At 33.5% G+C, this 23,085-nt stretch overlaps 1 protein-coding gene across 1 annotated transcript in view; it reads left to right on the top strand.

The window, feature by feature from the left end:
• Nucleotides 1-23,085, top strand: part of CCDC178 (coiled-coil domain containing 178) — a 288,569-nt gene that overhangs the window by 247,810 nt on the left and 17,674 nt on the right. The window contains exon 20 of the mRNA XM_036009438.1: nt 15,869-16,003. Coding sequence (XP_035865331.1) covers nt 15,869-16,003 — 135 coding nt within the window. The remainder of the gene's footprint in view (nt 1-15,868; nt 16,004-23,085) is intronic.

The raw sequence follows: 23,085 nt of genomic DNA on the forward strand, positions 1-23,085 counted from the left end.
TCTGTACAACTCACATGATAATTTAACAAACACCAATTTACGTTACTGGTCATATTTTTGTGTACATGCGCCTGGCCTTTGCGGATTCTACTCTGTTTGGAATGTAGCAGGATCGTGTCTCATACAGTGTGGCACATCCCATGGCTCCTAATATAAGTTATGCAAGTAATAGGCGGTCAGTACATATTGAAGGGGAAGGAAAGACTGCACCTCCTTTAAATTAGGTGAGAAATTCTGTTGTCTAGCTGCTTCATACCTTTCAAGGTGCTTACTTTGAACTGTGCATGCTTCCTGGTACTAGGAAAACAGAGGCTTAGTAACTTAAAACAGCACACATTCATCATCATATGATTCTGGAGGTCAGAAGTCCAAAATCAGTCTCACTGTGCTAAAGCTAAAGTGCGAGTAAGGCTGGTTTCTTCCAAAGGCTCTGAGAATGGTCCCTTCCCTTTTCCATCTTCTAGGAGGGCTGCCTGAATGTGTAACCTCGAGGCTCCTTCCTTACAGTGACCTCGGCACAGTTCATCACATCTTCACTGACTGCTTCTGTCTTCATACAACTTCCTCTACCTTTCATGCCCCTGCCTCCCTCTTTTAGGGGCTTTTGTGATTACATTGGGTTTACCTGGACAATTCTGGATAATCTCCCCATCTTTACATCTTCACCTTAACTACATCTGCAAAGCCCCTTTTACCGTATAAGGATTCAAGGATTAGCAAAAAGACCTTTTGGGAAAGGGGGATGTGATTCACTCTATCACAGAATTCTTTCTCTTATCCTCATGTGACAAATGTTGAGTCTCTACTATAATGCTAAGCAATAGACTACAATTGGGAACAAAGCAAATATCTTCAGTTCAATGTGCTCAGAATCTACTGACAATTTGCATGTTAAGAAGATTTATAATTCAATGTGACACATGCTTTATTGAACATAATATTAGACCCCTATGGGAACATGGGGGAGAAAGCATTTTCTTTCTACCTAGGGCAGGGAGATGACTTCGGAAAGGCTTCTCCATGGAGCAGTCATCTCTGTTGCATCACAGGACTGTATTGTGCCGAGTTAACCCATGGTGTTGGTTCAACAGGCTTAACAGCTAATAAAATTTTACAATGTATGATTTGGTGTAATTGAAGTGAAAAGAACCCAGCTTCCTTGACATTCATTAAAGCTTCATATTTATTAATTAAGTCATTCAAATAATATTTGTGGAGGAATTCCCATGCATCTGCCCCTGGGTGAGGTGCTGGGAACACAGAAATGACCGCATGAACCCTGCCTCAAGCACCTGAAGGCCCAGCTGAGAAAGCAGACATTCAGCCTTTTGTTGCTTCTCCTCACTTTAATAATCCTTTCTTTCCTGTTACTCAGAAGTGACCTCATTGTTTCACAATGTCCATTGTCTCTTATTTACTGTAAGGCTTCATATTTTCTCAGTTTTCTCATCTTGTGACTCCCCCTCCCCCAACTCCCAAAGCAAACTTTGAATGCCCATGAGCCACGGTTTAGGAATGTCATGAGTAGTTTTGCGTGACAGCTTCTATGTTTTAAATGTAACCTTCTGATTGTAAGTTTGACTTGAAACTTGTATTTAGAAATATTCAGAAAGTTTATCCTATTTTATAAGGTAGTTCAGAAACAGCAAAATCTTATTGATTTGATAATCCCATATATCATGTAACAAGCAGAACAAGCTGTCAAAAGAACAAAGGAACGACTAGATCTCCACAAAGCTCATTTACTCAAAGTGAAAGAAAAAAAAAACAATTTGATTTGACAGTACTTAAACTAACATGACAGAAAATATAATAAAATTGGTTCAACTATTACACTTTCATTGATTCCAAGGACTATAACTAAGTGTCTACATGTTGAATTTATAGTAAATGTAGCCTCTTTTGAGGTATGATTTGAGAAGGCCTAGAAGTTCCCATTATTTCTGTACTATTTACCACAAATACAATACAGTATTGAAAATTCCTATTTTTCGCTTTACTCCCTTTGATAAAGCAATGCGCAGATGTCCTTTTGAAATGTATGAGGTGGTTAACACAAAACCCTTTGAGTATTGCTATACAAAATATAAATTGGCTAATTGGACTACCTAGTACACACAGGGATGTACCCTGAGAAGGAAATTCAGGGGAGACAGGGTCAAACACAGCAAGAGTTTTGTCGGGAGTGGAAGAAGGAGGTCAGAAGATTTCTCTGTGTAGGCTTTGAAGAGCCGACTTTGGAAAAGCAGCTGGGGACAGCTCGAGGACACAAGAGGGCTGGTGCGAGTGCAATGAGACACTTGGAAAAAGAAGAGCAACACTTAACAAAGAAATGAAGAGGTACCCAAGTTAAAATTTAGTTTTAACAATTTTGAAAAAAATTCTCAAGCTTATGGGAAGACTTCACCCCCAATCTCGACATACCACCATTCTGGCTCAGAAGTCTTACGGCACCATATTTTTCATCTTTAATAACACAAATAAAATTTTGTAATTGCACTCTTATTTGTTGCTTACTCATGAAGTCCAGTTTCCCCCATAGGTTGTAAACTTCATAATCCTGTTGTCCTAGACTCTTGATCATCAGTATGAATCTGAAGCCCTAAAAATGTATAGGTATACAATAAGGACCTAAGTTAGCTGTTTAATTTATTCAGCGAATATTGATCAAGTGTTAAATAAAAGTATAAGAAATTCAGTAAGACATGGATTTGAATACAGGTTTTGTTACTACATAGCAAATTATTTAATCTAGGTAAAAATCCTTTTTTTAGTCTATAAAATGAGATTAATGAAAAATAACTGGAGTATTCTAAGTAAAGGGTTTTTCACAGTGCCTGGCACATAATATATGCTTACCAAATAACAAGAAGAATAAATATATGTTATATCACATAATATATAGCATTAGTAAATAATTTTATTATTTATTATTATATTATATATTAATGTTATGTAAAGTAGATAATTATAATAATCTAATGAGTATAAAAGAGTATCTCATTGTGGTCTTAACTTTCATTTTCCTAGTAACTAATAAGCTATTTGCATTTCTCTTGTGAAAAAATGTCTTTTCCCATTTTACCAGTGGGTTTTTTTAACTTTTTCTGCCTCATATTGTTAGTGTTCATATATATTTAGGATACATAGCTATATCTCAGAAGCTAATATTTTGGGCTTTTGTGTATATGATAAATATCTTTTCCCAACTGTGGCTTACCTTTTTCATTTTTATAATAATTTTTTATTTAAAAAAAGTCATGATGAAGTAGAATTCAAAAATATTTTCCTATTTATGTATATAAAGACATTTTCTTATATTTTGTAAAATTTTAAAATATTGCCTTTCACATTTAAGTTTTTAATACATATGGAATTTATTTTATGTGTAATGTGAAGATTGGATCATTTTTCTTTGCATTCAGAAACACTGTCAAAATAATTAGTTTGTCCATCCCTAACTGATCTGCCATGCCAACTCTTACAACTCCAGGTTCTCTATTATTTCTGTTGATTAATATGTCTATGACTATAACAAAACATACTGATGTAATTACTATTTGTAGCAAATCTTGATATATAGCAGGGCAAGTATCTCCACCTTTATCTCCTTCTAGAGTGTTTTGGCTAACTTTTGCTATTTGCTCTTCAAAATTAATTTTATAATCAATTTGTTTTCTTTTCTAACTTTCCCAAACTACCCTGTTGCTAAGAACTGACTTAGTGTTATAGATTGATTTGCCAAGAATTGACATCATTAGGACACTGAGTCTTTCTCTGTATGGACATAGTTCCTTATTCTTCTCTTTTGCTCTTATTTAGCATCTTTAAATAAGTTTTCTAATTTTTTCCATATAAATCCTACTCAATTTTTTAAAATGTTTGTTTAAAATTATTTTATAATTGGGTGCTATTGTGAAAAAAATTAATTATAGTTTCTAAAAGTTTCTTTCCCATGAATAAAATTTTTATTGATTTCTAAATATTGATCTTATATGCAGCCACTGGCAAAGATTTATTATTTCCTATAATTAACAGTAAATTCTCTTGCATTATCTTCATAATCAATGCCAGTTTCTTTCCTCTGATATTTTTGTGGTCATATATATATTTTTGTTTGTTTGTTTGTTTGTTTTCCTTTTCTCACTACATTGTTTAGTACTCCAGTGCAATGTTGTATAACAGGGGTCAACAAACTACACTTTCTAGCCAAATGGGTGCCTTCCACATGCTTTGGTGCTGGCCATGATGCTATTAAATATTTGAAAAAAATTGAAGGAAAAATAATATTTCTTGACACATAAAAAGTATACAACCTGCAAGTTCCATAAATAGTTTAACTGTAATACAGCCACACATTTGTTTACGTATTGTCTACAGCCACTTTCTTGCTCACTCAACAGATTTGAGTAGTTCCAAATGATGGTTTGACCCACAAAGCTAAAATATTTACCTCATTTTCTCCAGAAAATTTCCCCAACCCTTGTGTATAAAGACAAGATGACTGTTGTTGATACAAATGGGCCTTGACTTTTTTCCAACAGCATTTCTGCATCTAATAAAATGATCATATGGTTTCTCTTCTTTATTCACTTAAAGTGATAGATAAAGTGCATGCTTAAATGTATTAATTTTGATAAGCTTTATAGTCTTAGGATAAATCCAACCTTGTCTTGGTTATGGTTTCATAAATTGCCATATTCATTTTATAAATACTTCCTAGAAATTTGTACACAAGTTTAAAAATATAATTGAATTCTACTTTTTCTATCTTTCATACTGCTTATCTGATATTAGTTTGCACATTATATTAGCCTTGTAGAATGATCCTGGGAATATTCTCTTTTTCTTTTGTCTGAAAGAGTTTGCATAAGATTGAAATAAATTGCGTATGTAAAACTTGGGCAAACTCACCTATAAAACTTTCAGAGCTGAGTGTTTTCTGTATGAGAGTAATTCTTAACTACAGTCACAATTTATTTAGTAGTTATAAGACTACAAGACATTCTATTTTATCTTGAGTCAGTTTTATTAAGTTCTTTTAGTAGGTCTTTGTCCAATTTATTTTAAATTTATTGTATAAGATTACTCAAAGATTAATGTTTTTATCTCTACTGTGTTTATTAATTTTACTTCTTTTCAGTTCAAATATTATTAATTTTTACTTTCTATTTTACTGGTGGAAATTTATGTATTTTATTGGTTTTTCCTAACAACTAACTCTGCCTTGTGAATTCTCTCAATCATATGTTTGGTTTCATTACACTAAATTCTTTCCCTACATTTTCGGAGGTATTCATTCTGTTTTTCATTTAACTTTTTTAATTGGGATGATAACTTCATCTCTGTCTTCTCTTTTTCAAATTTATTGAGGAAGAAGTAACAAATTATATATTTTTAAAATGTACTATGTAATGATTCTGATAAAGGATAGAAGGCTATAAATGTTCCTCTTAGTATCATCTACTTGTTTCTAGATATTTGAATTTTTTACTATCATTTAGCATTAGCTATTTAAAAATCTATCATGATCTATTTTATGTGTTGTATAAAAGTATACTCATATGTTTCAACATTGAAACAAAAATCAAACTGACAGTAACCAGAGGAGAGGAGGAAGAGTGATAAAGGAGGAAAATAGAGGAAGGGTCATCAAGGAACGTGGCCCTATACAAGGAGCATGTATAAAGGACACATGGACAAAGCCAAAGGGAGTAGGTCTGGGGGTGAAAGATGGGGATGGGTGAGGCAGGGGTGCATGGTGGGGGGCAAATGGAGACAACTGTACTTGAATAACAATAAAAACAAACAAACAAATAAATAAAATGGCTACACAAGAAATTATACTAATAAACTTCAAAAGCTATATAGAAAATTTTATTTTACTTTTAATTTCATTGCTTTGTTCTCAAGAACATGTGTATACACAAACACACACACATATGTATATATATATTTGCTAGATCATTTGTTAAGCCTATTAATATTCATTATTTTAATTTGATTTGCCAAAACAGATGGCTGTGTTGAAATTTCTCAAAGGTTGATACATTTGTTGACTTTCTTATTGCTTTAGTTCCATACAAGTATTTAGTTCATGTATGTTTCCAGTTAATTGAACTATTTTTTCTAATTTAATCTCAATATCTAAGAATGCTCTTTTTCTTCAAGATTCTCATACCAGTTCAGGAGTCTTGGGCAATTGCCCCACCTGACACTTGTTTTATTTGGCTAACTTACACTAAACTTGACTCATGTCATTTCCAGCCTGAATCATCCCATCTTGTGCAGAAGTCATCAGGTATTCCTTCTCTGAGATCCTTTCATCTGCTTTCCATTCATATTCTACATTTATCTATCCACATAAAAATCTTATTTATCTCATATATATGTCTGAGCCAAATTTAAGACAGCAACCAGCTGGCCCATTGGATCCTTGAGCCACTGGATCAGGGGCCTGGACTCTGAAACAAAGCACTTTCTCAGTAAAGGCCAGCTTTGTGACTGAATAGTAGTAGCTACCCTATGTTCTAGCTAGAAATGTCAAGTATTAATGATGTAATGGGAGTGATGCAGTATTTCTCTTCTACAATATACTATAAAAATGTAGGGCACAATTATCAGTTGAGAAAAAATATCTGAGTGTAAATATATATCTGTGTCTGTGAATTTCCCTTTTATAAGGGACTGCTTTCACTGAGTCCCATAGATTTTGGGTTGTTGTGTTCTCATTTTCAGTTTTTTCAAGGTACCTTTTGATGTCTTTGACTTCATTGTTGGACCATTCATTGTTTAGTAACACTGTATTTAGCCTACATGTCTTTTGTGATTTTCAGTTTTTTTCTTGTGAATGATTTCTAGTTTCATGCTCTTGTGGTCAGAAAAGATGTTTGGTATGATTTCAATCTTCTTGAATTTATTGAGACTTGCTTTGTGTCCTCATATGTAGTCTATCCTTGAAAATATTTCATGTCTACTTGAAAAGAGTGTATATTATTCTGCTTTGGAATAAAATGATCTGAAGACATCAATTAAATCCATCTGATCTAGTGTGTCATTTAAAGTTACCATCTCCTTGTTGATTTTCTGTCTAGAAGATCTATTCATTGATGTCAATGGGGTGTTAAAATTTCCTGCTAAGACTGTATTATTGTCAATCTATCTCTTTATGTCCTTTAACATTTGCTTTACATATTTAGGTGCTCCTATGTCGGGTGCATAAATGTTTACAAAGGTTATGTCCTCTTGTTGGATTTGCTCCCTTTATTATTATTTAGTGTTCTTCTTTGTCTCCTACTATAGCCTTTGTTTTAAAATCTATTTTGTCAGATATTTTTCCTTCCATATGCATGAAATATCTTTTTCATCCCTTTACTTTTAGTGTATGTATCTTTCATTCTATAGTGGGTCTCTTGGAAACAGCAAATATGTGTATATGGGTCTTGTTTTCTCATCCATTTAGCTACCTTAGGACTTATGATTGGAGCATTTAAGCCATTAACGTTTAAAGTGATTATTGCCAGGTATGTATTTATTGCCACTTTAGACTTTAACTATAATTTTACAATTAAAAATATACTTGCATTCATTTATTTGTTTTTGAACAGTTCATGTTATTTGTGTGTAAAATTTAGTACTTTAAGTAAACAAAATACCTAAACTATTATTTTTTAATTCTTGAAATGAAATATCCATTAGAATGAAGTAATTTTATTTAAGAAGTAGATATCTATGAAACAAAAATGTCTGTGAGTTTTGCAGCTTATTACTACTATTAAATGTGTAAAATATTGGGTTAGTTACTGTCTGTTACAAGTCATAGTAATGTGTTATATACAAAAGAAATATATTTGCATATTCATGTAAAGGATAGTCTTAACCTTTAACTATTCACTACAAGAATTATACATGTCTGTTATGGATCAGCTTTCTTTCTCTCGTGCCATCAGAGTTTTTATATATTAAGAGAGGTCAAAATTTAAAAAATTAAAGTGTTTTATTCTTTATATAATCAGAGAAGAGAGCAGTTCTTTATTAATTTCTTTAAAGTCCAGCCCCAGATTTGGGAATGCATGTGAGTTCTATTTTTTGAAGTATGTCTAAGCAGTTGACAAAGGACATTTCTAGAAATGAGCTATGTGATCTTTAATACTAGTCCATGGAATGAATTTGAGATTTGTATATTGTTCATGTGTATCTTGGGAGCTGAGTACTATAAAAAGATCAGTATTAACTGGATTTTGTATATCTGTCATTCCTGCAGTGCGAAAAGTCTGTGGAGTAGTTTGTAATTGCCATTGTTTGGCTTATTACAATAAACAGAACTGATAAGGCTTAAGCTATTTGCCTTGTGAGCTGCACTTCACATCACTCGTTTGAATTAAAATCGCATGCACATATCTGCACTTAGTTTTATTTATCTGTCAGAAATAGAGAAAGGCAGCATGCTTTCAGTGTGTGAAACCAGAGAGCAAACAGGTCAGAAATTATCATTATTTTAATATTCTAGTGCAAATGAGTAATTCTATGTGTGTTTCTATCACCTATCTTCTATCTAAAGTATATTTTTATAGGAAAATACTGATTTTTTACAAGTGGCCTTTGTCATCTTTTGTCAGAGCTTTAAATATGATCTTAGTACATGTGACAATCTGCAGAATGCAGCTTGTTTTTTCTCTGTCAATTACATGTGATTGTTTTAGAGCTGCTTCTACAGTTGGACAATTGGATTATGTTTGTAGCTAGGAAATACAAGCAGATTATCTGAACTGCTTTGGTTTTTCTCCCAAAGTAAAAATTCTTCATGATATTTCTACTCTTAGGAAGCATGCTTCTCACCTATGCAATTCTAGGCTCACTAGCAGTCACAGCAGATGAACTTTCAAATTTTCAGATACCTGCGATTAATTAATTCATGCGTATACAAGGTACTTCCTTCAGAAATCCTGTATGTAACTTCTAACGATTGTCACACATTGTCACCGCCATATACCCACCCCCAATTCTCACCCTGGTATACTGGAGAGTGATTTTTCCTTCCAGAATTTGGAATGTGCCACACTTCTCATATTTTTCTTACATTTTATGTTCAATAAGGTTGTTTAATGCCATGATTCTGTTAATTTCCTGTTTGGATACTGTATCTAACAGATTTTCCATGTTGTATGCAGAAGTAGTCTGTGTTTTTTTAAACTACTACCCAGTTTTTACAAAGATATTCTTCCTCCAAAAAAGCATAATATAAATGAAATATTGTTTTAAAATATATTTCATATGGTCAGTTCTTCAGGAGTTGTATATTTTGATTAGTCCAGTGATGGACTAATCGTTATGCATACACAAAGAATTTTAAGTGTTGCCCACAACCATTCAGTACTTCAATTGGTATCACCTTGTACTATAAGGGACTTCTGTGTTTTTAGTAATGACTGGTCTTTGTTTTCTGGCAAAGCAATTTATAGTTCATTTTCAAATAACTATACATATGGCATTTGTATTTTAATTAAAAAGGCTGTTATTATGTCTGATTCTTATAAGCAGAAATTCATTATAAGGACACTTCTCATTTCCTTGAGATGTTCTCTTTCCTTTCTTCCAGGGTTCTTAAATAGCAAAACCCAGTTAAATTATGTGCTTTGGGGAGTTAATTTTTGCCACCATATGTCTCTAAAAGTGATTTAATTTTATCTAACGGATATTTGCAGTGATATTTATGTTTTCTCCTGCACAGAGACAATAAGGATTTTTAGAAACATCAGTCTACTATTGTTTTAACACAGTAACACACAATGTGTGTATAATATTACAAAAATGTCTGTTTATTTAGATCTATTTTTAATACCTGAGCTCTATTGCTGCTTTTTAAAACTTTGACTTAGCAAAGCATCTTTATGATATATAAACATGGCTAATGTAAAAATGTTACTGCCATTATTCTAATTAGATATTTGATCTTCTGATTTGATAATGTAGTTAGAAAATTTAAATCATAAAATTAATTATAATCTAAAGACTAATTTGAGGGATTATAAAGAAACTGTCTCCAAAGCTCTATTAATCAGTTTACATATCCTATGCTTTTCCAAATGGAATTACCCCCAATCCTCCCCTAATTCCAGCAAGTTAAAATTCTCATGAAAATCTATATACGTGTAGGTCTATCTTCAATTTAGTATAAAATAAGTTATACAGTTACTACTCAACAACTATATTAATTATGTGAACTGATTGGTGGAATACCAAAATTCTTAGACAATTTATGAAGCCACTGGAAGTGGTAATTATTTTCATATTGATGTAAATTCTTAACATTTTAGATAGTTCTTTTATTATAGGTAACATCACACTGAGTTGATACATAACAAAAATCTTATACAAGCAAGTCATTTTTATATTTGAAAAATAAATAAATTTTAATGTTGATCTTGTAGGCAAAATAAGCTCCTACACTCTCATCATCTCCTATTGTCAAATTGTAGAGCCTCTTGAGTTTTCTGTGTAGGCATTCTTTCTAACTTTTATACCTATATTTTTTCTTTTATTTCCTTATTGTTTTGGCCAGTATCTACAGTAAAATTTTAAATAGAGGTATTGATTTCTGACATCCTTACTTTATTTTTCCAGGAATTCATGGGAATGTTTCTAAGTGTCTCTACTTTAATAAAATACTTATGGAGAGTTTTTTATTTCCACCCTTTACCAGATTAAAGAAATTTTCTTCTGTTCCTATTCCTAGATAATTTTTCAGTATTGATTGTTTTTGTCCAGCATTGAGTCACATCAACTTTTGGGGGATGGTACTCTTTTCTTTAAAATATTGATATGTTACATGAAATGATTTGTTGAGAATGAACCATTTTTAAATTTCTGGAATTATTAAATTACAGTTCTTATTTACTGTCTTCAATGAAAATAATGAGCCCCAAGATGGTACAAACTGTATTTCATCTAAGTTATTATTAATCACCCTTGTATTATGAATAAATCATTTCTAGTTTCAGTCTTTAAAAAAGTGAGTTAGGAGAGCACTTTTACTTTCCAGTACAGAAAATGGAAGGTAAATTATTTCCTTGCTAGGCAAAGAGAGAAGAAAGGAAGATAGTTAATAATCTACTGTTAACTATCCCTGCAAAACTTGCCCCAAACTTAAGCAGCTTAAACCAACAAATATTTATTTTCTCACAAACTTTCCCAGGGTAAAGAATCAGGAGCTGCTTAGCTGGGTGGTTTTGGCTTAGGGTCTCCCACAAGGTTGCAATTTAGTGCTGGTCAGGGTGGCTGTCATTTGAAGAAGCTGGAGAATCTGCTCTTGAGATGATTCACAGAGCCGTTGGCCAAAAAAAGCTTCAGTTCATCACCATGTGGGTCTTTCCACAGAGCTGTTCACACAAGATGGGAGCTGGCTTCTTCCAGCTCAAATGATCCGAAAGAATTAGAGAGAGAGAGAAAACCCCTGGAGAGAAGATACCATTATGTGTGTGAGAGTGTGTTTGGAAAGTGGCATTCTACCCCTTCTGCTACCTTCTGTTCTTTACAACAGAGTCACCAAGTCCAGGCTACACTCAAAGGGACAAGACTGCTTCACTTCCGAAAGGAAGGGATATCAAATGAATTGAGGACCTATTTTTAAAATGACACCTATGAACACTTTTTTTCTAAGACACAGTAAATAAAATATGTACTTCAACTCTATTCCCCCCATTTTTCTACAATGTGTCCTGTCTTCTTTGGGATATATAGAGTACACTTTATTCTTATGTCCTTAATGCAAGCCAGAAAACTGTCTGCTTCAACCAGCCCATGGAGAATGCCTAAAAAAGGCGTGGCTTTCAAATTTCTACTTTTAATGCTGAAAACATGGAAGAGATGTAAGGCAATATTTTGGTGTTAATTTGTTTATGTGTAAACCCTAATGTTTTTAAAACCTATAATAGGAATATCAAATAGTGTTATTTTATTCTTTCAATTTTTGCATGCATAACAGCAACAAAATAATATGAATTTAAATTTATATAATTAGGGCTTTTTGTGTCATAGTATATGCATTATAACATTTAGTATTAAATCCAGATTTGTGTGATATACAGGAGTTTGCAATTGTCATGAATTTATATAGGGAAACAAAATAACTTGGATTAAAACAAAATCCATACCATTCAGTGTTTCAAAGTAGGAAATGGAGAATCATTTTTTATTTTTTTTGTGTGTCTTATTTTCCCCTTTCTTTTTTTTTTTTAAAAGGTGCTTTTTTTTTATTTCAATCATTGTTCAAGTACAGAATCATTTTTTAATGTCACAACATTAATTTACTCTGTTTTACTGTCAAACAGTATTAAGCTTTAAAATATTAACAAATGTCATGAGAGCCTAATCAAATTTACAGAATGTATTTTTACCAAATGTGTAAACATTTACTGTATACATTCACAAATGTGCATTGTATGCAACGCTCCCATTAACACAAGATTGCCAGCTCTCTATATCTCACTAGGCCACATCATAATGGGCACTGGTTGATATTTTTCTCTTCATGAATAGGTACACAGTGATCATTATCTCTCAAGAAGTATCAGTGAATTCCATCTTCGGGCTTCCTTCAGCAAACAACTCCGAAAGTAGTACTAAAGTCAGGCTTAGCAAGTCTACTACAAATTCAAACTGGTCAGAAACCAGTGTCAGAAAACTCTTCCCATTCTTTTTCACCATTTTATTAAATTATTTATTTATTTATTTGTTTGATGAGTGAGAGAGACAGAGACAGAGAGAGATTCATTGTTCCACCCATTTATGCAATCATTGGTTGATTCTTGTATGTGCCCTGACCAGGCATCAAACCTACAACCTTTGTGTATAAGGACAATGCTCTAACCTACTGAGCTACCCAGCCAGGGCACCTTTTTACCATTGTAAATGCCTTGGAGTATAAACCAGCTGTTTCCTGATTCAGCTTTCCTGATAAAGCTGAATATCTTCACTTTCTCTTTCATAAAACAAAATTGAGGGCAATGAAATTGAGGATCTTTTTCTAAAATGACTCTTTAACTGCTGTAATATGCTCCTTCTTAGTTCAATAAGAATATATCCATTCTCTTCCAAAATTCTTGCAATACCAGTTTAGGGCTAAGCAGCTTCCCGATTTATGTTAATGGCTCTAAACTCCATTCTTATTTCTAAGTACATGGCAAATCCATCCCGTGTGTTTGGGTCTCTCACTGTCCTTTTTGATTTCTCTACCACTTCTCCCTCATCTCTCCTCACCTTCTCTAAATTCTGTATCAGAGGGGAGGAATGCAATCATTTTAAGAACAAATGATTACATTTCAGGAATGCAATCATTGGAGTGTTTCATCCCCAAAATACTGGGCTACTTGAGATTGAAGAGATCAAAACATTCCAGTTCCTTTGGTTTTTCCAACTTAATTTCTGCCATCACCTAAGGGGTCTATATTTGTGTGTGTTTTTCCATTACTTGGTTTATTTTTCTCTTCTCCCACCAATTAGTGGTTTCCCAAAAGTCTTATTCACCTCTTCATTTCTGCCATTAAAATATTCTGAGTTCATTTTATTGAATTAATGTCAGTAAATATTTACTGAGTGATCACTGCTGACATCTTATTATTGGGCTTCTACCATAAGCACTTTCTTAAAATAGTCATCATCATTCTATGATGTCTTTCTCAACTATCTTTCTGGAATCTTAAATCTTTTTTCTATATATTACTGTTTATCCTTTTTGTTTTTAATATGCATATATATGTGTGTATATGTGACTTGTATTGGATGCGGTTTCTTTTCTCCTCAAAATTCCTTCATCTGTTTTTTTCCTTTCCTGGTTCTTGCTCCAGAGGCCTGTTGGCTATAGATTTCCCCTAAAATCTCTTTTTTTGAGATACTACTCTTTCATAGTTGATATGAGGAACTTTGCTACTTGAATAGCTGCAGATAACACTTGTGTATGGACCAATTTAAGGCCTTTTTGGCTACCTCAAACTACAGTGCAGAAAACTGCATAAATGAGACTTACTGTGTACAGCTGCTTCTCCTCATTTAAGTTGCGAACGTGGAAAACATTACCATTCAGTGTGCTTCCGTTGATGAGCTGCCCTTTGTCATACCTTCCACTTGTTGAACATCTCCCACTTGAAAGAAAATTTCCTTCACTCTAAGGTATTCCTCTAAAACTCCTCTCTCTTATTACCTTTTGTAATAATGGTATAATACATAGACTAAAGTGTCCTCACATCTTAATAAGGGTATTAAGATAAATCACACCCTCCCCTCCTTGGCTGTCAGAGTTGGCAGAAAAATATTTTAATATCATATTAAACTATTAAAATTTTTATTTATATGTTACATTATAGAAATAAAATTAATATTGCCAAAAATATCTCTTCAAAAAGTGATGTTCCTCTTCAATTCAATGGCCTAAATTATCTGAAATGCCCATAAACTAATTCCAGGTAATGCATTTCAGCATTGAATAAGCTGAATATCTATAGTTTATGAAGTTATATTTTCTTCCTAAGTTAACTAATTAACCAAGAATAGAGGCTTTATTTTTCAACACATAATGTCTATGTGTTGCTTATTACAATGCATAGTGAAGATAATGATGACAAAGAATTCACATGCAATACTGGGTAACTTTTAAAAATTCTTATTTGTAAGGAAACTGTTTTATTAAAATACGCATATAGAAAAGTGAACAAGGTACATGAATTGTTTGGTGAAGTTTTTCAAGGGATCCTTACATGAAACCAGTACCCAGATCAATAAAAGAACATAAAATACTATATTTTTGTGACATGTTTTATTCTGTTATGAAGAAATGTTTGAAGTGAAATTTTGAGTGTTTATTATTGTTCAAAACACACTAAAGAAATCAGCAAACACCATTATCCACATTCTCATAATCCAAACAAGGTTTCAGTGACAGATTATATTATGTATAAATATTTTAATGTAGATTTTACCATTAATTTTTATGAAATTAACTTCTTTGAAAATAATCTAAGTATAACATTTCTGGATGATGTCACTATGCTTCATTGTTGAAGGACAAAGGTATATCACATTGATTAAACTTCTGTGCTTTTTTGTTGGCTTGGTTTTACATTAAACTTCTAAAAGGTATGGAATGTCCCACAGGAGACGTCTTCCCTTTTCTGCGTAGGTTCAGTACTAGACGTGTCACTGGGGAGTGCTGCGTCCCCTGCACTGTGGTGCAGTGAGATGTTTCCATGTCACATAGTCAGAGGGAGGCAGATTAATAGGGAGTTCTAGCTGGAAATTTCTTCCCTGTTATTGTTCTCCCTCAGCGGTTGATGGCTAAGTTAATTCTCTTTAGTTTTGTCATGCTCTAAAGCACACATTGCCAAGCAATGGTAAGCTTTATGAGGAAAAAAAGAAGCAATGGTGTCCATCAAAGTCTTAAAGTTGCATTTTTAAACTTTGGCTTGACCTGATGTGCCATTCAAAACAGCTTCAGAGGACTTTTTTTTTTTTTAAAAAAAAAAGAAAGGTTCAATATGTCCCGAGGCTATCGGTTTTGAGTTAAACTGGGTGAAGTAGAAATATTTTACTCATCAGCTTTGCAGTCACAGAGTTTGCCTCAGCTAGAACAAAACTGCTGAGGCATTTAGAGAAAATTAACCCCCCATCCTGGCGGCCAGATGTGACTGGTTTCTGATGAATGCACATGAGTGGACTGAAAAATCAAGAGACTGTGAAATTCCTGTCAGGTCCGTACAGTGCGGAATGGGCTATTGACTGCTTTCTATATTTCCCTCCATCATTCTTCTTGAACACTGCCATTAATTTCCTCCCCTGCTCTGACTTGTGTTTTTTTCCCCCTCCCTCTTCCCCCTAGCTCTGTCAGCTGCAAAGAAGGGTAGAGAAGGTGTGGCAGCAATACTTGAAACTGGTGGTCCTCCACAGCCAGATGAGGCTGGCCAAGTTCCAGACAGACTCTCAGGAGAGCATTCACAAAATATTAGCTGTGCAGGTAGGTGATTGCAGGGAAGTAGGAAAGATCATTGTGATCTAGATTGAAAAGCAAATGATGGGTAGTGTGATGAAGCATTAAAACCATATCCCATCAGAGTTTTATAAATTTTTAACCTCTTTAATAAACTGGAATTGCATGAAGGATGAATTCAGTAAGTTAGCATATATACCATGCATACTTTGGGGCAGAAAGGAGATTGAACTTATTTCTCACAAACCTCAGAATGGATTTTTATAAATACATTTGGTGTAAATATATATTTTCAAATCTTCAAGCTCTGCCGATGGCATTCAGCTGTTTAAAAGACACTGTCAACAGTAGCTTTGTGTTCCTTTTGTGTGAAATCTGCAGCAAAAATGGCACTCGTGTTTATTTTATTTAACTGTTTTCTTTTTCCTTCCATTTTGCAAGAGGCTCATCTCCCTAAGCAGGTTTGGAGGTGACTCTATGTGAAAAATAAGCAATTTTGTGGTTTTAGATGCATGTGAAATTTTACTCTTTGTCCCAATGAAAACTTTCAGTGGATCAATTATCTTAAATTAAGACTATGGTCTATTTTAGAAACCTATATTGACTATGTGAAGACTGTTTTATTAAAATCACTTAAATATTTTCAAATTACTACTACGAAAGATGTTACAATGTTATAAAACATGGCCTCCCAAAAGAAAGTACACATCACCTTGTTCTATTAAAAAGCAAAAAACTAGAAGTATCTGTTGTATAAAAAACAAAAACAATGACACATGCTCTTTAAAACCATAATTTTCATTAACTTGCAGCACAAACAATGTATGCTTCACCTAAACAAACTGAATGTTTTTCTAAATATTTTAATTACATGTGCACTCATGAGGCTTTTACCACAAATAAATAAAAGGGTTGTGTAAAGCACTTTCAAAGCTATTTCAAATTTCATTTTTCTGGTGATGATTTTTTGCTATTTTCTTTTGAATGCAGCCCCTGCATATGTACTCCCCATACTTTATATAAGGGTTCTAGTGAAAATGAATAACAAAAAATTTGAAAGGATAGGAGAAATTTTAACCTTTGAAAAGGCAGAGCTCAAAAATATGTAGGTTTAATGGAAATTAACATACACACAAACTTGAATATAAGTTACAACTGTAGTATTTTAGAAGTCAGGAGCATATTTTTAAAAGTATGTTAACATACATTACATTAAAATTTATGAACTAGCTATAACCTTTGATTTCTTTTTAAATATTCAAAACTAATCTATGTGTTCTAAGTATTATCTTAGAAAAACCCCATATTCCTGCCCAAATATAAATATTATTACAAGTCTCACAAGTGACAAATTCTCATTGTGAATGAGGATACATTTTGAAATATTGAAAATGCCAGTAGAAACTATTAGAATATTGGTAAAGTGAATTTTCAGTCCATAACTTTCAATAATTATTATTCCAATTTTTATTAGAAATACACCAATAATTTCTTTACCAAACTTGATTTTAAATTCCTTGTTTTTATGGCTGTTATGAAAATGAAGGAGCAGAGATGACAGGGCATGTCGGTAGGAAACCTCAAGTACTCACCTAGAGACACAGCCGCGAGTCTTGACTGTATCCAAGAAATTTGAGGAGCATAGCTTAGTGCATTCTTTTCTTAACTGAGTAGATGTCTTCAATTTAGAATATTTAACTTTTTGGCTCTTAATAAAAATCTGAAAATACAATTTTCAGGTTCTTGCCATAAAACAATAGAAACGTGCCGTGCTTTGAAAAAAAATCCTAAGCTTTCAGCATGGGGCATACTACCATGTACTCTATACGTACACCCCCCCACACCGCAGTTTCGTTTTTAGCAGCCCATACTTGCTACTTGTTGCAACTCTTCTTTCTAGAAGATTCTAAGATCCACTGGGGCTTTCCACCATCAGTGTAATTAGTTCAATTCTTGCTCAGGTGTTTTTTACAATGTATAGTAGCAAGACCACTTATGGAATCTGAAAGTATTCTGTGCCAGTCTTGTTTTCAATGATTATGTCCAATTTTGAAAAAAGAAATCACGGCAATTTAATTTGTTTGCAGAATGAGTCTTCAGGTGTCAATCTACTGTTTGACGCAACAAAGGCCAAAAATAGCTTAACAGACCAGATGTTATTATTCCTTTCTTTCATATTATTTAATGGTATGCAAATAGTGGGGAATTATTTAATTCTATTTAATATGTAAAGCTCTTTGGTATCTTATTTGGGAAAAACTGGGCATAAACACATCATTTAAATGAGAGAATGTGGTGCACTACAATATGAAAATGCAATTGTAGACTGCATAAGCACGCATATTTCATCTGGATAGAGGACATGACAGTCCCCTTGCACTTTTTCAAAGGTTGAGTACATTTGCAGTATTTTATAGAGGTTTGGAAAGCATAGTTTAAGGGTCATATTGATACACTGGAGAGCAGCTGTATAAGAAAGATCAGGGAAAAGGAGGAATATGCAAAATGTAGAATGCTTAATTGTAGAAGGAAAGGACTTCAGAAGAACAAACATTTAAAGAACTGCTAAGTGGAGGTCAGCATACCATGCAAACTTATTGTTGAGCTCTAGAGGGCAACACCTGGACCAGTGATGGAAGAGTTTGGGAGGAGGGTTTAGGCTCAGTAGAAATACAGATTCTAACAGATGTTGCTGTCCAAACAAGCACTGCCGGTGCTCACACAGAAATTATTGCACTGGTTGAGGAAAAGTGAATACTCTAAGAGCCCGAAGAACATCTCCCCCTGGAATGTTCCCCTGGCCTCCCTCCTTGCACAAACACCTGTGCAAGTGTCTATGTGTCTTCTCCCACTAGAATATGAGACTTCTCTGTTGGAAAGCACATATTATTTGTTCATCTTTATCTTTCTGGGACCAGCTACAGTTCTGGAAACATAAGTTCTCAAAAATATTTGTTGAGTGAATTGATTACTAAGTGAAATAGTGAATTGGTTCATTAAGATCGAATGTGATAGCCCTGGCTGGAGTAGCTCAGTGGATTGAGCATGGGCTGGGAACCAAAGTGTCCCAGGTTCGATTCCCAGCCAGGGTACATTCCTGGGTTGCAGGCCATAACCCCCAGCAACCACACATTGATGTTTCTCTCTATCTCTCTCTCTATCTCTATCTCCATCCCTTCCCTCCCTAAAAAAATAAGTAAATAAAATCTTAAAAAAAAAAAAGATCGAATGTGATAACCTCAAAGGTTCTTTTCAGCTCTAGGTGCCTACAGTTCTGTAATTTACTAAACAAAAGCATTCTCTGGGTGCTTTGCTAGGAATTTTGTTGGGACAGAAGGAAGATGGTTAATCAAGTCTGTCTGTCTGTCTGTATGTCTCTCTGTCTCTCTCTCTCCCACTCTCAGGCACACTCATACACACACAATACATCAGTACATGCAGGGACAGCTCAGTTTCCTGTATCTTGAAAGGAACTGTGCAATGAAAGGAAGCCAGAAAAAACACAGGATAAAAATACAAAATTACTTAACAAGGTGACATAAAAGAAAATCTCTGAAGCTCTGTGATCTTTTAAAGACAAAAGAAATTATAGAAATGTGGTACCTTTTAAAATATTTACATTTAAAAATAGTATGAGCAGTAACATTAATTTGCTAAATCTTACTGGTTAGTTTTAGATTGTAATAAAAAATAGCATTTTAATATAGTTACCAAAAATTTAAGAATATCTACTAGCAGTCTAGAAATAAGATTTGTCATACCCAAACTACTAAAGTAGAAAAGTACCATAAAAAAACGGAAAGATTTAAAATATAGGAAGGAAGGCAAGAAGACTATAAAAATGTACAAACTACATCCAAACTTATTAGTGAACATAATAACTGTAAATGGTTTCATCACACAATTTAAAGTACAGACCTACAGATTGGTCATAAAAGCAAAAGCCATCTCATTTAGAAGAGATGGCACCTTAGACAAATAGGAAATGAATGAAGAGTTCAGAAGAAAAAGAATAAGAATTTCTAATTTAAAAACAGAGAGACAGACAGACTTCAAGGGAAAAAATTTAAAACACTAAAGTATGGGTGCTGGTAAAATATTAACTTATTAAGACATGTCAATCATGAACTAATTCACATGACAGCATAATTTCAGACTATATAAAGTAAGAACTGATTGAAAGCCAGAGGAAACTTTTAAAATTTATAATCACAATAGGAAATATTAGCATATACCCTTGAACCTTTTAAAAATAAAAATATATGAGCATAACATAGCAAATCCTGTGACTTTTTACTCAACTACAAAGAAATTCAACGGCAGAAAATGTGGCTTGTGTGGCTCAGTGCATCGGGCATCATCCCACAAGGCAAAAGGTTACTGGTTGGATTCCCAGCCAGGGCACGTGCCTGGGCTATGGGCCAGGACACACAGTTGGGGGTGTGCCAGAGGCAACCTATTGGTGTTTCTCTTGAGCATCAATGTTTTTCTTCCTCTCTTCCTCCCTCCCTTTTCCTCTCTCTAAAAGTAAATAAATAAATAATTTTAAAAACAGAATGCATTAATATAATTTAATGTAATGACAAATTAGAGAGAGATTATGTGATTACTGTATATATTCTAAGAAGCATTTGCTAATAAGAGCAACATATAATTTAATAAAAGTCACGAAATAGAACAAAACTGCCTTATCTTGATTAAAATATACTAAATGGTAAATTACTGGAAACATTTTATTAAAATTAGGGCAAAAAATAAGCATTCCTGCTGCTGTCATTACTGTGCATCTATCTCTGCGGCAAAGCCTTAGCAGTAGGAGGTCAAGGAAAGTTATTAAGCAGTACAGAGACTATTGACTATATTCAAAGGAAAACAGCAAAAATAGCCACCAGAAGATAAAATTTGAAATAGCTTTGGAAGTGCTTTACAAAATATCTTTCTTTAGTTGTGGTAAAAGCATCAGGAAGTGCACATGTAATTGAAATACTTAGAAAGAGATTTGGTTTGTTTAGGTTCAACATGCATTGTGTATGTGGCAAGTTGATGGAAATTATGGTTTTAAAGAGGCCAACACCAAGACACATCATAATTGAAATACCAAAGGTAAAGATAAAGAGAGAATCTTAAAAGCAGCAAAAGAAAAGAAGTTAGTTACCTACAAGGGAGTTCCTATAAGACTGTCAGCTGATTTCTCAAAAGAAACTTTGCAAGCTAACAGGAATTGGCAAGAAATATCCAAAGTCATGAAAATCAGGTACCTACAGCCAATATTGCTCTACCCAGCAAAGCTGTCATTTAGAATTGAAGGGCAGATAAAGTACTTCCCAGACAAGAAAAAACTAAAAAAGTTCATCACAAAACCATTATTATATGAAATGTTAAAGGGACTTATTTGAGGAAAAGATCAAAACTATGAATAATAAAATGGCAAAAATACATATCTATCAACAATTGGATCTAAAAAACAAACTAAGCAATAAGAAGAACAAAGACAGAACCATGGTAAAAGAGAGCATTTTGATGGCTTCCAGATGATAGGGGAGTATGAAGGAATGGGTGAAGAGGTGAGGGGATTAAGAAGTACAAATAAGTAGTTACAGAACAGCCACAGGGATGTAAAGTACAGTATAGGAAACAGAGTAGCCAAAGACCTTATACACGTGACTCATAGACATCAGCAATGGTATGGGGATTGCCTGAGAAAGAGGGTGGTGCTGGGTAGAGGGGGTAAAGTGAGAACAATCAGGACAACTGTAATAGCATAATCAAATATAATTAAAAATAAAATTCAAAAAATTATGATTTTAAAAAGCATGTATTATTGTTTTTATGTTTTTATGCAACAGATACTTCTAGTTTTTTGCTTTTTAATAGACTAAGGTAGTGTTGCTTCTCTTTGGGAGGTCATGTTTTATAATAGTTTAACATCTTATGTAATAAGTAATTTGAAAATATAAAAGTGATTTTAATAAAACAGTCTTCACATAGTCAATATAGGTTTCTAAAATAGACCATAGTCTTAATTTAAGACAGTTGATCCACTGTAAGTTTTATTGGGACAGGTGGTAAAATGGCGAACTGAAGTATGAAGTTCCTAAGAATAAACCTAATAAAATTTCTTTCAAGAGAGCTACTAAACAATACTGAAAAGATATAAGCCAAAAACTTAAAAAAAGTAAAAATCTATTATTTTCATAAATGATAATATTATACATATGGGAAAATGCCATATATTGAAAAATTTTTAAATTTCAACATTTGAAAAATACATAAATTCAAAACAATCACACGCAAAATCTTGACAAGACTTTTTACTAAAACTTGACAAGATGATTATAAATGCATTTGGAAGATAAAAATCCACAAGAATAGCTCTGACATTTTTTAAAAATAAAAATTGTTTTTAGGTTAGGGCCAAGATCTTATGATACTGGATAATAAAACATCAAAAAGCAGCGTTAATTCTAAAAATGCAGCTTCTTGCCAAAATTTGACAAAATTAGTTAATCATGGAAGTATTTACAGTTTCTAATCTTTTCACCTTCAGGAATTTGCAACTCCATGTCTGTTATTATTTTAAACTTTTTACAATGTTTGTATTTGTTTTTTATTTAGATTATTTTGTTGTTGTTCAATTACAGTTGTCTGTATTTTCTTCCCACACCTCCCCACATCCCCTCCAATCCCACCTCCCTCCCTTGCTTCCACCCTCCCCCTTCGTTTTGTCTATGTGTCCTTTATAGTAGTTCCTGAGAACTCTTCTCCCCACAGTCCCCTCCCCCCTCCCCTCTGGCTATTGTTATTTTATTTTAAACTCTTAAGAAGTGAAGAAACTACACATAGTAGATGAACCTTGTGTTGTATAATGAATGTAACGAAAGAAATGCTTGGTTACCTTTAAATCATTTAACGATTCTTGCCTCAACCTTTAATGTATACATAAACACATAAACCAACTGAAGAATTACAGCTGTCAGAGGAGAGAGGGGAATAAATGAAAACAAGGGACGAGATTAGCTACAGAACGTATATGCATAACACATAGACACAGACAACAGTATGGTGATGGCCAAAGAGAATGGGGAGCGGGGACTGGGTGGAAGTGGGCA

This window comes from Phyllostomus discolor, chromosome 9 (assembly GCF_004126475.2).
Source record: "Phyllostomus discolor isolate MPI-MPIP mPhyDis1 chromosome 9, mPhyDis1.pri.v3, whole genome shotgun sequence".
In the NCBI taxonomy this organism is placed as follows: domain Eukaryota; kingdom Metazoa; phylum Chordata; class Mammalia; order Chiroptera; family Phyllostomidae; genus Phyllostomus; species Phyllostomus discolor.